The sequence below is a fragment of the Atractosteus spatula genome, chromosome 1 (genome assembly GCF_055471065.1).
Source record: "Atractosteus spatula isolate fAtrSpa1 chromosome 1, fAtrSpa1.hap1, whole genome shotgun sequence".
Classification (NCBI taxonomy): domain Eukaryota; kingdom Metazoa; phylum Chordata; class Actinopteri; order Semionotiformes; family Lepisosteidae; genus Atractosteus; species Atractosteus spatula.
Window position 1 is genome coordinate 70,712,441 of NC_142706.1, and position 16,081 is coordinate 70,728,521.

At 35.9% G+C, this 16,081-nt stretch overlaps 1 protein-coding gene across 1 annotated transcript in view; it reads right to left on the bottom strand.

Annotated features, from left to right (window-relative positions):
• Positions 1-16,081, bottom strand: part of ctnna2 (catenin alpha 2) — a 549,783-nt gene that overhangs the window by 348,941 nt on the left and 184,761 nt on the right. Inside the window, exon 7 of the mRNA XM_088930486.1 lies at positions 10,068-10,271. Coding sequence (XP_088786612.1) covers positions 10,068-10,271 — 204 coding nt within the window. The remainder of the gene's footprint in view (positions 1-10,067; positions 10,272-16,081) is intronic.

Here is a 16,081-nt window from a genome sequence, read left to right on the forward strand (position 1 = left end):
CGAAGACCCCTAATGTTTTTAAATAGTTCTGACCATTTTCCACAAGAATACGAAATACGAATTGCAAGGTAATGTGTATTAGTAAGAAACTATCTAAATTATTCTTGGGGGTGATTTATTGTATGGTTTGTATTTTGTAATATTTATTTAGGTCCAGAGTTGCTTCTTTCCCTTTTAAAGAGACCAATTAATTTCAATTTGACCATTGGAGCCAGGTACAGTAGTTCTACCAGAACCAGATTTCAAAACAGCAAGTACTTTACATTCATGCAGCATTCCAGCCTGTTTAGAACTTTGAAAACCTTAAATGCTCCACGAATGAGGTGTTCAATAATTTAATTTGATACAGAGCCTCAGGCAGGATACCTTATGCCATCAGTTCTTTTGGAAACAAATCGTTAAACAACAAATCTTTCACAACGCAGGCATGAACTTTAGAAAATACAATTTTAAACTATTTTGTCTATTTGCCATTTTGTGTTTAATGGTCTCCTTCGGTAAATACAATACATGAAGAAAGAAACTATTTGAAGTACAACATGCCATCTGGTAAAATATACTTCCAAGTACAATGGTGGTGAGTATAAGGTTTCACTGCTTATAGTACTGTACATTCATTCATATCAAATCTAGAGCAAACTCTCCTTACACTGGTAGTCACGAGGCATCATAATATAAATGAGACTGATTTAAACAGATAATGAAACAGACTGCGATTAAGCTAATGCCAAACATAAGTGCAATAGTCAGCATTTTGTATCAACGCATTTGGTGATCTACATTGCCTAGACATCTTTCTCCTTGTTTTGTTTGTAGTGGTACAGAAATACGACCTTGAAATTTCTGCTGATGATAGAGAAGATGCTGAATGTAAATGCTAGGCATCTAAACCCCTCCCCCCCCAAAAAAAAACTGTCTTGCAGCAGAGATTTTCTTATCTGAATCAGCTTCGCCAGAGTCCTCACACCACACCCCATATTGCAACATTTCTGACTAAATTAAAATGTAATTCAGTACGGAATATTGTTTATTTTTATTTTGCTTTTAACAGTAACAATACCAGCAAGTAGTCGGTTTACAGCATACCTGTCATTCAAAATAAAATACAATCATCATCCATTAATACAAAAGGAAACAAACCATATAATGAAGTGTTATGGCATATAGGGACAAAATCAAGCAGGAAAATCACAGAAAAATAGGGAGTGAAAAGGAATTTGAAATATCTTGATATAAATGATATCGATTTAAAGAGAAAGTCACTAAACTTTTGGTGACAGGTATGCTCAAGAACAATGTTCTATTTTTTAAAATACTTTAAAATGACTTCAGATGATTAGAAGGATTCTAAGATGTTATTAAAAACAGTAATAGTTTAGGTTAAAAAAATAGTTTGGCTAGAACACCTCTCTGGATAGTATATGTTAACTTTAAGTGATAATTGCTGTTACAATTTCTGTCAGGGTATTTATGGTATACTGTACCATTCCATACATATAACAGCCTGGCATAAGCTATTAGTCAAAGTATCACCATCATTCCTGTTAACTCACACGGACCCAAACATCATATTTCTCTGTGTCCTGATGATATTCTCCTATTTCTTTCTGATATTTTAAGTTCAGTCTCCATTTTTAAATACTTCGGAATCTAAAACAAATGGGTCAAAATCCAGAAGTCAGTAGATTACACTGCTATGGGACTTAAAAAATACTTGGGCGGTGGTCATAATGGAAATATAGTCTAGCAGCTCATGTTTTCTCCTGGTGGTTCCGAATGAATTTGACTTCCGACACTCTCTGTGTACTACACCTACACTCCAGTTGTGTCAATTGTAGTTGTCCTGCAATAAAACACACCAATGTGCTTAAACTTCATACTGTATTCAGTACTCAGCTGATTCCCAGGTTGCCATCAGTCTCCACAGTAGGCGCAGCTATTTTTGTTTGCAGGTCTCACTGCAGTCAAAAACTCTCTTTTACAAGATTGGGAAGAGTGGATACTGACATAACCTTTGACTGCACTTGGTCCTATTCACTCAAAGTGAGACAATATGGTCAGACGTCTTTTCTCATCTTCACAACTTGTTTGGTTAGTCCTCTTTATTTCTTTCTTGTGAGCTCCCGTTTTTTAAGATGCTGTTGTAATGTGATGTTCTTGTATGCTGTTGTAAAACAGTATGGAGCTGGACACCCGGTTCCTTATTAGGACAGTGTGGAAACAGATTTGTAGTTTTACCCAGGTGAGAGTTACCTGACCTTCAAAGCAGCTATGAGGAATTCCTACAAAGAGAATGGATGTGACAAATATTTCAGGGTTGAAAATGTAAAAAGTTCATCACATCTTTTTCTCCAAACTGTTCTTTAGATCTATTTAAAATAAAGTTTTACCCTGTATGCCAAAATTATAAAATTAACCAAAATATGCAGGTATTTCATATAATATTTGTGTTTTAAAATTGAACATTTATATATATAAATATATTTCTAAACATTTTTAACAAATAAATTAAAGTTAAATAGTTTTAGAAATATTGAAATATTTCCTATAATTCCACTTAGTTCTGAACTTAACAATGCAAATGCATTTAACTGTACATTTCATCAGTGACCTTAGATACTTTTGCATATACAGTAGTTTTTCTTCCTCCAAACTTTATAAAACAGTACAAGCATGGGTCTTGTCTCATTAAAAATAACTTTATTTAACAGATATTAAGCACATTGCACATTGCAAAAAAAACATTTTGCTAATTCTTATTTACAGAACCCTGGCACTCAGTCCTTCCATCAGATGGTCTTCAGAAAGCTGGCACTCTCTAATGTTCTATATTCTATGCAGCATGTTGGTCTCGACTTGCCCAAATTGTGAATGAATGCCAGCCAAAGATTCCTGCCTTTAACTAGACAGCTGACGTCTGCTACAGGCTCCCACTGGACTGCCCGCTGCCTCATTTTCCCAGAACGTTATGTTTAAAGCCAGACTTTAAAGATGACATTAGCAGTGTTTAGCTGATTTGCTTTGCTTTTAGTTTGTTTTAACTATTGATCTTCCTTCCCATATAAGCAGTGTTACTTTCTTTTTGATGTGCTCTGTACTTAAATTGCTTCAGATGAGTTATCCCTGGCAAACCTTCTGTAAGACTCCCCTGTTTAAAATACTGATGTACTAAAATTGGATAACATTGGCGTAGAAACTATACAGATATATTACAAAGTGTATATTATAACCAGAGAGTTCCTAGGTTCTTAATTAAGCCTTTGTGTTATCCTTCAGTGCTCTAAAGGATGGGTGCATGTCTCTTTTAAATGGTCGCAGACTATTATGTGCCACATTACACTAACTGCAAGATTAAACTTGTAACCAGCCCTCTAAATCCTGTTTACAACTTGCACAAAATCCTGCCTCTCCCAGCTTCACTGACCCGAGCCAGCAATGCATTACAATGGAGATCAATTGATAGATTGTCCTGTCCAGGCTGCCGTAACTAAATCAGCCAATCCTGATGATTCAGCAGTGATCTGAGGGTCTGGCTGCTGTCACCAATCACTGATCACCAGGATTAGGACAGATATGGACATTTTGCTGTCACTTGAACCTAATTTATTGCCAACTACCACATTGATTAACCTTGTACAGTTCCACAGCACCTTTCTAAAAGAGAAGCCTGAACGATTGAAATAAAAAAGACATGCCTGAACTTCTATCACTGAATCACTTGATTCAGTGCTGCAGTTTGATCTAACAGTGCACAGTTCTACAGCTCTTATCACCCCTCAAAACCTAGCACACTGTGTTAAATATGTTTTTTTTTCTTGTTTTCATAATATAAACTGTTCTGTGCAATTGTTTTTCATGTATCCTCACAGTGTTTAATGTACAGGGAACCACAATGTTGGAAATAATTGAAAAGTAATGAACAAAAAGACAGGTATAAACATTCAATCTAGTTTATAAATTATGAAGAAGCAAAGCAGCAGATCAATTCTGTACATTTTCGCTTGCTGAGCCTTATCAATTTAAAACCGAGAAAGGTCTGTCCTTCATTTGAATAATTCTGTTTCTGCTCTTTCTAAAGTTATATTGCCACAGGCTTATTTGCATCTCATGACTGAAAGTTCCAGCTATCGCTGTTGATGAAGTTTTCTGAAAAAATGGGATAGAAATTAAACTGCTTTCTACATGAAGAAAGGCACAGTAACTTTAACATGCACAAATAAATAGCTTTTGAATTAAAAAAGGAAATCCTTGACACGTGTCAACCTAAAGTGTGAAAGGCTGAATACATATGAAAAAGTACTTTCATAGATTCCACAAAAAAGACTACCTGCAATGATCATAGTAATCTGCTCTCCATTTCTCCAAACTAGATGCATGCATTTATTATCAGTAATAATAATTATTCATCATATTTGCAATAAAACAGATAAGCTAAACAAAAACATGAAATTAATTACATTAGAACACAGCCATAAATTCAATGGAGCACAGTGTGTGTACAATGAACCACATGGTGTTCACAGCTTATCAGTATACTTTATAAATCCCAAAAGTCATGGATCACCAGTGTTCCAGCATACTTGGGTCAAAAATGTAGCCTTAAGAATAAACCTTTACTGAATTTTCTAGCACACTTCTCAGTAGAGTCAGCATGACAGCATGCCCTGAAACTTTGAAAAGTTAGGATGAATGCTAATAACCAATTTCATGGAAACTTTTCTTAATGCAAAAAACATGTCACTGATTTAAAACACGAGTTCTGAGACCATATCACGTCCTTTGTAGCAATATAGTAGCTAATAAATAATTGTAGGGATGGGTTTATTTTTTTCAAAGCACATTAGCAATTTCCTTTGTAAAAATAACTGCGCAATAGCTTATTCATGCAATATCTACTGTATCTGCAATACTAGCATCAAAATATAGCTTGTATCCACACGAACAGAATAATCATTTAAATTCTTCAAATGCTGTGATACCTCACTAGGACCTTTTCTCATACAGTTTCTACATTAGAAACTAGTCATCCTAATGGAAAAATAGATTAAATGACCTACTCTTATTTGTCATCTTTATTATCGTTGAACAAAAAAGGAGAAAATGTTCATAAAAGGTTAATATAAGGCAATTATGGTAAAGTCCATAGAATATAAATAACACAGATTCAAATTATTTTGTTTAGAAATTGATCTGCTATGTTCCTGTTCTTTTCTTGTCCTACTCTCTTCTACTTTTTTGTCTTACTATCTATAATAAATATATAAAACTATATTTTTTCTTATGTTGCCACAGTACCAGCATTACCTATGAAAGAGATTCTGAATTAACAATTTATTTTTTTATTAAAATTTATTAAAGTTTTGATGTTTTACCACCTGAAAGATAGAAAGATATAAATATACCAAAGTGTATACCAAAGATATGTAAATACATGAAGGTAAGGCAAACATGTAACTAAATTCTATAAGATATTATAGTACGCAGCATTGAATCACAATGGATGTCCCTGTGAAGCTTCTACGGAAAAACACACATAGAAAAACACAAATCCTATAACATTAACGTTCCAATAACAACTTAAGCATATACTGTAGGCTAGTTTTCAAATACAAGAGACAAAATTAACTGAAAACAAAATATTTATTTTCCTCATACTGTATCATTAATGTAGCAAAGTGTGGGAAGTACTGTACATTGCTGTGATGAATGCCAAATCACGGGCCACAACATGTAACCCAGGGACAGCAGTTCACCAAATTAGGAAGTTTGATGAAACTTTGTCCCGAAGAAAAAGTGACGTTTTCTTTCAACTTTCAGCAATGCCATTTGGCTGGCCCAGCCATTTCTTTCTTTCAAATCTGCAATTAATTATTTCATTTTTACACCTTGCTAATATGGAATAATGACTTCTTGCCCCTTTACCATCACACACGCATTCAGGACAGCACACGCATTCTTCCAAATTGTGCACTGTTGAGCTATCCAAGATCCTGAACACTGTAAGTCCAATCGGCCTTACAGAAGAGTCAGAGTTGACTGGAGGAGTGATGCAGCACCTGCTGATAACTTTGGTACCTGGCAAGTCAAATAAGTTGCTGTTGTGAGCTGCGATGAGCTCATACTAGCTGACACCAGCCCTCCCAGCTCTAACTGTGCTTGAGCTCCCTCTCGCTGTCAGGTAATGGCCTGGAGCAGTGATGTCTGGATTACAACACTCAACTTCCACACAGAGCAAAAGCTTTCGCCAGCTGAGCCGACCAATAGTTTCCATGGGGGAAGTATTTTTGTGGAATCTATTATTCACAGAAAGAACTTTCAAGGCGGTGTGGTTGATCATCTTAAAAAGTTTGGAAGGTCTAGGTGACCTGGATTTTTCTCATTAAAAATTGGAACTGTTGGGATTTTCAGTTGAGCGTGTTTAAATCAAGGCTGGATTCTGGTGCATCAGGGTCACTGTGCCTAATTAGTAAAAAGGGTATCCATGCTCATCAGCCCAGAGCTCACCACAGTTTCAGTAGTATTAAGAGGACTGGTAGACTCCCTGACTGGATGGGGCACTGGTCCATCACAGTGATTACCCCCAAGAAATGCTGGACCCCACTTACAGTATATAGTACTTGGCTCTACCCTCAGGCATACAACTGCACTGCCTGCATCAAGGATTCATACACACTACATGTTAGTTATGAGTTCAGAGGCTTACCCACTACTCTATACTATCCCCATGGCTAACTGGGAAAGCTTTAATTAAGCTTTAATTTTCTTACACATCTACAGTACCATCCTGCCATACAGCAGTTTCAGGTCTATGTGCTTTTGGATATGAATGGAGTGATTGTGCCACTGAGCCTTCGTCTGCTCTTTCTCAGTGACCATACCCAAGGATCTACCAACCTTTGAGCACAATGTCTTTTATATTTGTCAGTCAAACTGCTGCCAAATAGTAATGTGTTTGTCTGAATATTGAGATACCTTTCAATCACACTTGTTTGATTCTCATAAATTGTTAAAAAAATAAAGCTAGATGACATTTTACTAGTGCTAAAACAGACAGCTTGGTCATTCCATTACATGTCTTCAGATCATCTTTAATTATATATTTTATTATTTTTTCCTTTTTTGTATGAGCCTCCCTCATTGTGAATGTTTTTCCCTCTCAAAATAAATTATATATTCAGTAAAATAACAGTCCCATAACTTTGTAACCATACAGAATATGTTCATTTTGAAGTTCCAGTTATATGCTTTATGCTATGAGGCAACATTATAATCAAAATACTCAGCAGAGCTTCACAATTTAAGAAATTCAGACTAGGAGAGTTTCCTGAATACCTGAGACATGTAAGCAGGCAATTTAATTAGTTTGCAGAAATGCCAAAGTGCAAAATGGCGTAGATCAATAATAGACATTTTTATTAGAAATGCTCTGAAAAAGATACACATATAAAGCATATCACTGTAACCAGTACTGTAGTCGTGAAGTTTTAAGGTTTTCAATTTATGAAACAGAATGAAAAACAGCGAGAGTTGACTAAAGGACATTATAACCTGACTAAATGAAATATTTTATATTTCAAAACATTAGTCACATAGTCACAGATTTTTGAATAGTGTGTCATTTTTTATATCAGAGATCCCTTTCTCTTTTCAAAATAATTATTGATTATACTGTACTGTATATCCATAAAATTTTAGACATATACGTTACTAGACACATTTGTACCAGATACATACATAAACACTCCTAGGGAGACACACAACTTTTTACTGCGTCATTCCTTAAATTTAAATAGCACTTTTCATCTAAAAAAAATCTCAGACCACCTTACATATAGAAGGAAGCTCACTTTATCCACCACTGAAGTGCAGTACAGCAGTCATGGTGCACCAGAAATTATAAAGCAGAGCAGCTGATCAGTTGGAGAACTTAAATTATTACCTAGGTAGGCCAGAAAATAGAAATCCCGAGTGGAATTTAGTCAAGGGACTGAGATTAACATCCTACTCCCACAATGCCACAGGATCTTTATTGGCCAAGTGGTCACAACTTTAGTTTAACATCTCATCAGAAGGATGGCACTACAATCTACACTGGGGCACTAATTTAGGACACCTCTTATCAAGGTGGAACACTTCCTACTGGCCACCACAGCACCAACCTGGTTTTCCTTAGAGATGTCCTATCCCAATACTGACCAGGGCCAGCCTAGCTTAGCTGCTTAAATCTGATGAGATCAGTCCACATCAGGGCAGTGGGTGATGCTGCAGCCAAAGCAGCAGCCACCTTATTACTATGATCCCATCATAAACAAGGGAAGAATGGAATATGGAATTATGTTCCTACCACCTATCTTGTAAGTGTAATATAGCATATCATGAAAACCAAACATTCATTTATTAAGCCTAGAGATACAATGGTGTCTGTATAACTTAGAAATTCAAGATAATGTTATTGCAAATATTTTTGCACAATAATGAAACAAATGCCATTTCTGTTTTATACTCAATTAAACTCCCAGCTTAACTGTCAAAAACAAATGTGTTTTTCTGCCGTGGTACTAGGATAAGCATATATATTCCTTGATGGCAGTGCATTAATCTCTTCTTGAGACCCTGCCATCAGATTTTTTTTCGTAGAGCTTTTATTGGTATATATAATAAACATGTCTTCATTTCATGGTAGAGACATCAGTGTAATACATCACGATGACATTACAAATAAGATTGAATAATTTTAATAAATATTACTGTTCTTGTACTTCATTCAAAAGTACTCAGCACAAAATTACTGTTTCTATCCTAATAATGTATACTTCCTACACCTAACAAGGAGGAAAGCCAGTGAAATACAGTTTTCTAATAATGTGAGATAGTTTCCTTAGGCTTACTGCATTATGTGGTTTAGCAGACTATCACTCCCAATGTAAATATAATATCCAATATAATCCATTTTATTTCTACTTTTCACTCAATTTAAAACTACATATCTCACAGTCTTTCAATGCATTACCTTTCTCAGGGCATTTATAATTGTTTTTATCATAATTGTTTATACAAAATGCACACCACCATCTTGCACAGCTTTTCTGCACTGAAGAGGTGGAAGACACAGCAATACAACCAGATGCTTTCTGTGCCTGGCACACCACACAGAGAACTAAACAGGCTGGTCTCCTCAGGACAGATTTAGCTTTGTCAGAACCCTTTCACTCTCCATCTAACAATACCTGACCATGTCCACATGCAGCAACTGCAATATTGGAAAGACTAATCTACAATCAACAATCTACAAGTAATGCTTAAGACATAGGACACAGTAAACTTCAGATGTACCATGCATAAATAAAATAATTTTTAGAAGTGTGGGTTTTAGGTCAGGCTCAGAAACCTTGTTAACAATGTTTTTTTTTAATATTTGGGTATTTTGTTTAAAAAAAACAATACAATTAAATTATAACATGATGGACATTGTCCATGATTCAGCTAAAATGGACAGTTTGCGGCAACATAGGTTTATCGTAAATACCTTTTAACCCATTGTCTGCTCAAATGTTTGGTTGAGATATTTTCACAGTTTATATGTGAAAATATCAATTGCTTTTTCTCTTTTTCTCCTGCCTAAATTCTGTTTCCATAACTGACAATTAAAGACTTAAGTCTTCACTGCCTCAGAATACAATATACTGGAGTATGCAATGACTGCCAGAACAGTAAATAATCCATTCATTAAATCATCATTATCATAAAAATAAATATATTTGAGGCAGAAGAAGTGTGTAAGATCAATGGGATTCAGTGCACGCCCTGCATAGAAAAATGTACAGCCGCAAATGCTTTTAACAAAAAGTGGAAATGATGAATGAGCCCTTCTTCAAAAGCAGCTATTCTAGGGCTCCTATTTCACAGCTGTTATTAATTACCAAAAAAGCATAACCTGTACACATTTTAGCTTTTAATGTTATTTAATAGATTAATAGTGAGACGGGTTTAGGGCAGACCTGGCCTAATAGTAGCAAAAAAAAGTTAAATCCCAAGATTGCAGAGGGGTGAAAAAAAACGCAACTTACATTATTCATGTACTCGCTTAGCAGGTCCTGCAGGGCCTGTCGCACAGCATTACACTCGGCCACAATCCTCTCCCGTCGGTCATCACGCGTGCATGAGGAGTCTGCCATCAGGGCTGCTCCGCTGATGATGCTCTCCAAGCGTTCCTCCAGAGATGGCCTGAATCGGGCCTCACTGAAGGTCAGTGGATCTAAAATTATCTTGTTCTGAAACAGAAAGTAAATCCCATTAGGATACAATCCTTCTCGCTCATGCACACACACACACATAGAGTGCCTTTTTTATTAAAAAAATATTATATTTTATCCTTTAAAAGGGCACAATACCTGAGCAAGCTGAGCCACTATAATCAATGAAAAGTCTACAGGATTTGTTACTCACACTGTAAGATGTGAGCATAGAGTACTGGATGTGTTTGCCACAAAAATATCTGTTTACCTGGCAGAAAAATATGATGTGGAAAAACTGCAAACAGAATCTTAAGAATGGGACTGGATATCATTAAATGTGTTTCCATGGAATATGTAATGAAACTGATGTGCAGAAAGAATACTCATATTTTCACAGCTAGAAGACAATTACCGAGGCCACTGCCTCTGTAAGAGACTTTCTCCAAGGGTTTCTTTAGAAAAGCATGAAACCTTATTAACAAAGAAAGACACATTTCAAACATCTGAAGAACTGATGTGCTATAGCACAATACAATGTGAACAAATATATTTGCCTGTTTACCTGTCTTGCATATATTTTGATGCATATATATTAGACACAGATAAACAGAATAAAAGACAATCACATTTAGCAACAATTATTTCAGCACATACAAAGCCTATAAAAAACAGTGGAAAGAGGCACAAAGAAGGTGATCTTCAAGGTTACTTTCAGAAATAGTGTTACAGCCTTCTTTGGTTTTATGAAGCTTTTAAGCCCAGAATGCAGAATAACCCTGTTTCACTGTTTAAGTTACTACAAAATAGGTATTTTATGAGCTCTAATGTAGAAAAAAATTACCATATTGATGGTACCAATATTATATTTTATGACTGCTCAATTTAAATATTTTATTCACAGCAGTTCTTTCAGTACTATACTTTTAAAAGTCTAAGTCATGCAGAGGTAGATGCAGTTTGTAGGAAAGAGCTGGGTTATTAGTAACTAAGCAGTTATTCTTTATGGTACGTGTGTCACTAAGCAAAGGATGTGTTTCTTTTTAAACCTGAAACATCACAAGCATTTACAAAATATTTAAAAGCCAGTGGGCTCATGGATGTAAAGAATTTCATTGCACAAAGCGTTCGTAATAGCCATTTAACTTTCCTTGTACACCTAATTTCCCCCCACAAATGCCAAAAAGTATCAAGCAAGTTATGTACCAAAATATTGAACAATACTTTGTGCATATAAATGTACTCATTGAAATAAACGCAGGAATGAAGTAGTGTTTTATTTGTAAAATATAGCCTTTTATTGTGTTGTGTGAAATGTAAGCACAATACCCCACTGAGTGAGAAAGAGCTTTTAGACCTCCTTCCCCATTCCATTAGGAACCCCAGACTCTCGATGGTATATAAAATGTGGTATATGTTCAGTAATGTAAAGAATCCATTCATTGAATATAACACTTAGCTAAATCCAGCTGTATCCCACGACATCAAAAGTCTATTAATCTGCAACAAGTTAAAAGCCATCACAATCCATGAATAATTTCCCCTTCCATTTTCCATAATGCTTAAATGCACTGTTATTTCCTCTTTTCATGTTATATAAACATAGCTTAAACACTTTAGGTCCCATGCCTCTTTAAAAAACATAGCCTTTTACATTTCAGAAAAAATACGGCACAAACACGACAATAAGGGATAGATCTACCATATCATTAATATTATTACTAAAATTATTGTTATTATTATTATCATCATTATTATTGAGCACTACTATAAGAGTTGTGAGAATAAAAACACAATAGTTCTGTTTCCTCAGTGGAATTGTCTTGAGATCTAAAAAGCAAAGCTCTGTTGAATAGCTGGATGGATTTGTGTGCACACTGCTACCTAAAAATGGGATAAATAATCCTGTAACATGAAAGGCTGTTTGTCAAATGTGGTACATAATAAGATAAAGGTCTGGGATGGCTGGATTAATATAACCCACTTTCACAGGAAAAGGAAAAATGGATAAAAACTTTTAAAAGAATATATATTGTACTTCAAAGTTGGTTGCTACAGTAACATAGTCAGTGCTTTTAAGATTATTAATGGATTTATTTTTGGTGTATTATTTTGTCCTCCATTCAAAAAATACTGCCCTAATTTTTTTAGGAATGTATAGGCAACATACTGTAATTTTGACACTCAAATAAGAAATTGAAAGGACGCCTATAGAACATTGTAATTTGGTTCTTATCCAAAGAGCAGTGGCACTGTGGATAAGGATCTACACCTGTGGCTGGAAGGTTGCCGGTTCAAATCCTGCGGCCAGCAGAGGAATCTGACTCCATTGGGCCCCTGAGCAAGGCCCTTAACCCCAACTGCTCCAGGGGTGCTGCACAATGGTTGACCCTGTGCTCTGACCCCAAGCTTCTCTCCCTGCCTGTGTGTCTCATGGAGAGCAAGCTGGGGTATGTGAAAAGATTAATTTCTAATGTGAGAAATTGTATATGGCTAATAAAGTGATCTTATATCTTATATCAAAGATGGAAAATCAGATGACTTGCTGTATGTTTTGTGCATAGCAAAACATATGTATTTGGACATTATGACCAATAGATCAAGAAATCCAAAACAATTTGTTTTTATGACATAATAACACCAAACACTATAACTGAGAATTCATTTAGATGTGAGTTTAATATTCCAGTGGAATGTGGTTGACTACTTTTCAGACTGTGAACATAAGCTGTAGGCGCTTTCTATCCATCTCCACTACAAAGCCAAACCTGCACATTTATAGTATAGCTACAACAAAAACAGCAATGATTAATGATGTGTTTGTGATGATGATTCTTGTTCTTTTTATTATTATTATTATTATCATAATTATCATTCAAAACACGTATTGAATATCTGACACTTTATCTTGGAAAAAAACTTAGTGGGATACAAAAAAACATAACAGAATTACTGAAAACTTCTGAAAGTCATTTGACTGGAAAGGTTTTTTTTTCCCAGACATAGACTGTTTTGCCAATTCCAAGCAAACAGCTACCCACATATGTCCTGTCTCAATGTTAAATAAAAATAACTGAGGTTTTTAAACGTGTCAGCTGTCTTACTTTTTCATGTTTTAGTATTACATTTTGTGCTAAATGAACCACAAATTAAATGTGAAGTTTTCTGTGTGTTTTCAAGGATATGAGAAGTCTTGAAATGTGTTGTTCAATGTTCTAAAATTTTGTAAAAAGCATTTCTGTGTTCCTGACACTTTGGTGACACTTTTCATCAAGAAAAAAAAGCTTTAAAACATTGTTTTTTTTTGTTTTGAAAATTCAATATTGTTCAAGTGCAAGACTGGATTGTAAAAATATCCCAAGGAAATCTGCATGTCAGTGTTTTTGTCCCTTCAATTTAGACAATCATTTGTTTATACATAGCTTTATTTATGTTCTCCATTCCAGACTTTTTTTGTACTATTTACACTCTTATCATGCTTTTTTAATCCCTTTTTAATATTTGTTGCTTGCTTTCATTAGCACTTCACATCCCAAAATGCTTTGCACATAGGAGGGACCTTACTTAGACCATCACTAAACCTCACTACACTTAAAAACAGTGCTTAATGAGCAAGCCCAGAAAATAATGCATACTGGTATCACACAGACAGGAAGCAACTAAGTGAAGAAGGATTCTGTGTTCTTATGGCCATCTCTAATCTGTCCTGTTTTGTGATTGTTTTCAATTTCAGGTAAAAACTAAATAAAATGACTCCTGAAACTGCTTTCTGGTCATCCATGAGGGGCTGACAGGGAATATTTACCCTGCATAGACGCAACATTTTGTTTTCAATGAAAACAGAAAAGGGCAGAGGGGGTGGTGTTATGGAAATATATATTAGTCACTATAACAAATAGTGCAAAGGTGACATCGTTACTGGAAGATTTCACCTATCCACACATAAAATGGGACTTTGTGATAGGAAATGCAGAAACAGAGAATTATAAGAGAATGAATCCCTTCACTGGTGTAAATTGAACACATCTGCCTTGATTGACTGATTGCACTCCTGTGGAATTCATAGCAGAAAAGGGTTCATCTGATTGGCCCTGTGCTTAACTGGACACCCCTAATGAGTGGCAGCATTCAGTATATCAGCTGTCTGGTGCAGAGGGCAGGGAGCCCTCTCTCCTTGTGAGCAGGGGCAGGGAGTCTAAGCTTCTGCAGTTCAGGGATCGACAGTGTTAGCGGATTCTTGAATTATAGAGAATTTAGATAGTTCAGGAGAGTTTATTCATCTCCTGTGATTTAACATCTGCTGCCCACTGGCAGTCCCAAGTCCAGTTCAGGTTTGAGAAGGTGGAAAGAGATAGTGAAGACTAACAAGGATTTTGTTAGGCAATGGAATGGAATTTAGTAATGATGGATGGATCCAGTGACTTCACTAATTATTCTAGTGTTCGGTATTGCCGGATTAGTGTTTACAGCTGGAAACTGGGAGCCTGGGGGTAAGGCATGCCAGTAGAGACAGGGTAAGGAGACAGAGAACATTCATCTTCCAGTGCAGGGAAGGCTGGCTGTGGAAGGGTGAGACCGATTGGGTGTGCCAGGGGTAGAGTAGGAATTGTGCAGGTTTCTTCCTGGGAAAAGGAAGACTGGCCATGGATGGGAGAGTCCGACTGAGTGTGACAGGGGTTCCAGAGAATGAAAGTAATGAGTACATATTTGCAAAGAAGAGAACTGTTGAATTCAGGACTCCATCTGTTCTGACTCTCTCAGTGGAATAGAGGACTGAAGAGTTGATCCATGTGAGAAGAGGAACTGAAGATCTTTTGGGGACTAATACCTCTGTGAAGGACTTTTTTTGGGACTGAGAACGCTTCTCCCAAAGGGGACCACTGGTAGATCCTATACCACTGGTACATCCTAGGAACAGTGACACACTCTGTGTCAATACTACAAACACAATCACACAACCACTTCTCTTATATAAGCATCACTCTTTCTGTCCATCGCCTGCTGTTACTCACAACAAGCCCTGCTCCAGTAACCAGCAGAATTTACCACAGAATGGCATAAAAGTAAATGTGCCATACAAAAAGTATTAAATTACTATGTAATGCTACATAATTTTGTAGTTTCAATTACTCATAAAATACATATATCAAGATTTATGAGCCATCTTAAATTCACAGCAACTGTCTCACCCACAAAATAATCGGTCAAATCGCTACCTAGAGAAAGTAGCCCCAGCAGTCCCCTAAGCAACAACTCCTCCATGTCAAGTGAAAGTGTGTGCTGACTCATACATCTACTAGACCTCTGTAGTTACTCATGTCAAAACGTTAATGCTCTGAAAAAGAAACACATGGCAAGATTGAGCATTTGAATTTGAAAAATACCCTGGATTATCGACATTCCTATAGGATGTCAGACGCATTCAATTGTCGGTGTTAAGAAATTTGAACTAAAATCATTGACGTATTTTATAAGACTGAAATGGGATTATTTGTTTTTACCATCAAGATAAGAGTCATTTGGAAGATGGCTAGCTTGCTTGCTTGCCATACTGTGAGAGAATAAAGCTGTTTAGCTCCAGAAAACCTAGTTTATCTTAAAATGAGGCTTTTCACTTTTATCGGGGAGGCATTAGGGATATTATTCAATGGCCTCTTATCAACAGTAATAGACATATACAGTATTTTTTTCACCTTGGACAAGCAAAAATAAACATTCAACATTGCTATCAAATGTTATTGTGGTGCTTATTTTTTTAGCTTTATGGCATTACAAAGCATAATTGAAGCAAGTTGGTACAAAAGGTCAATTTTCCTCCTGAAACAAGTTTCTATTACAGAGTGCCTATA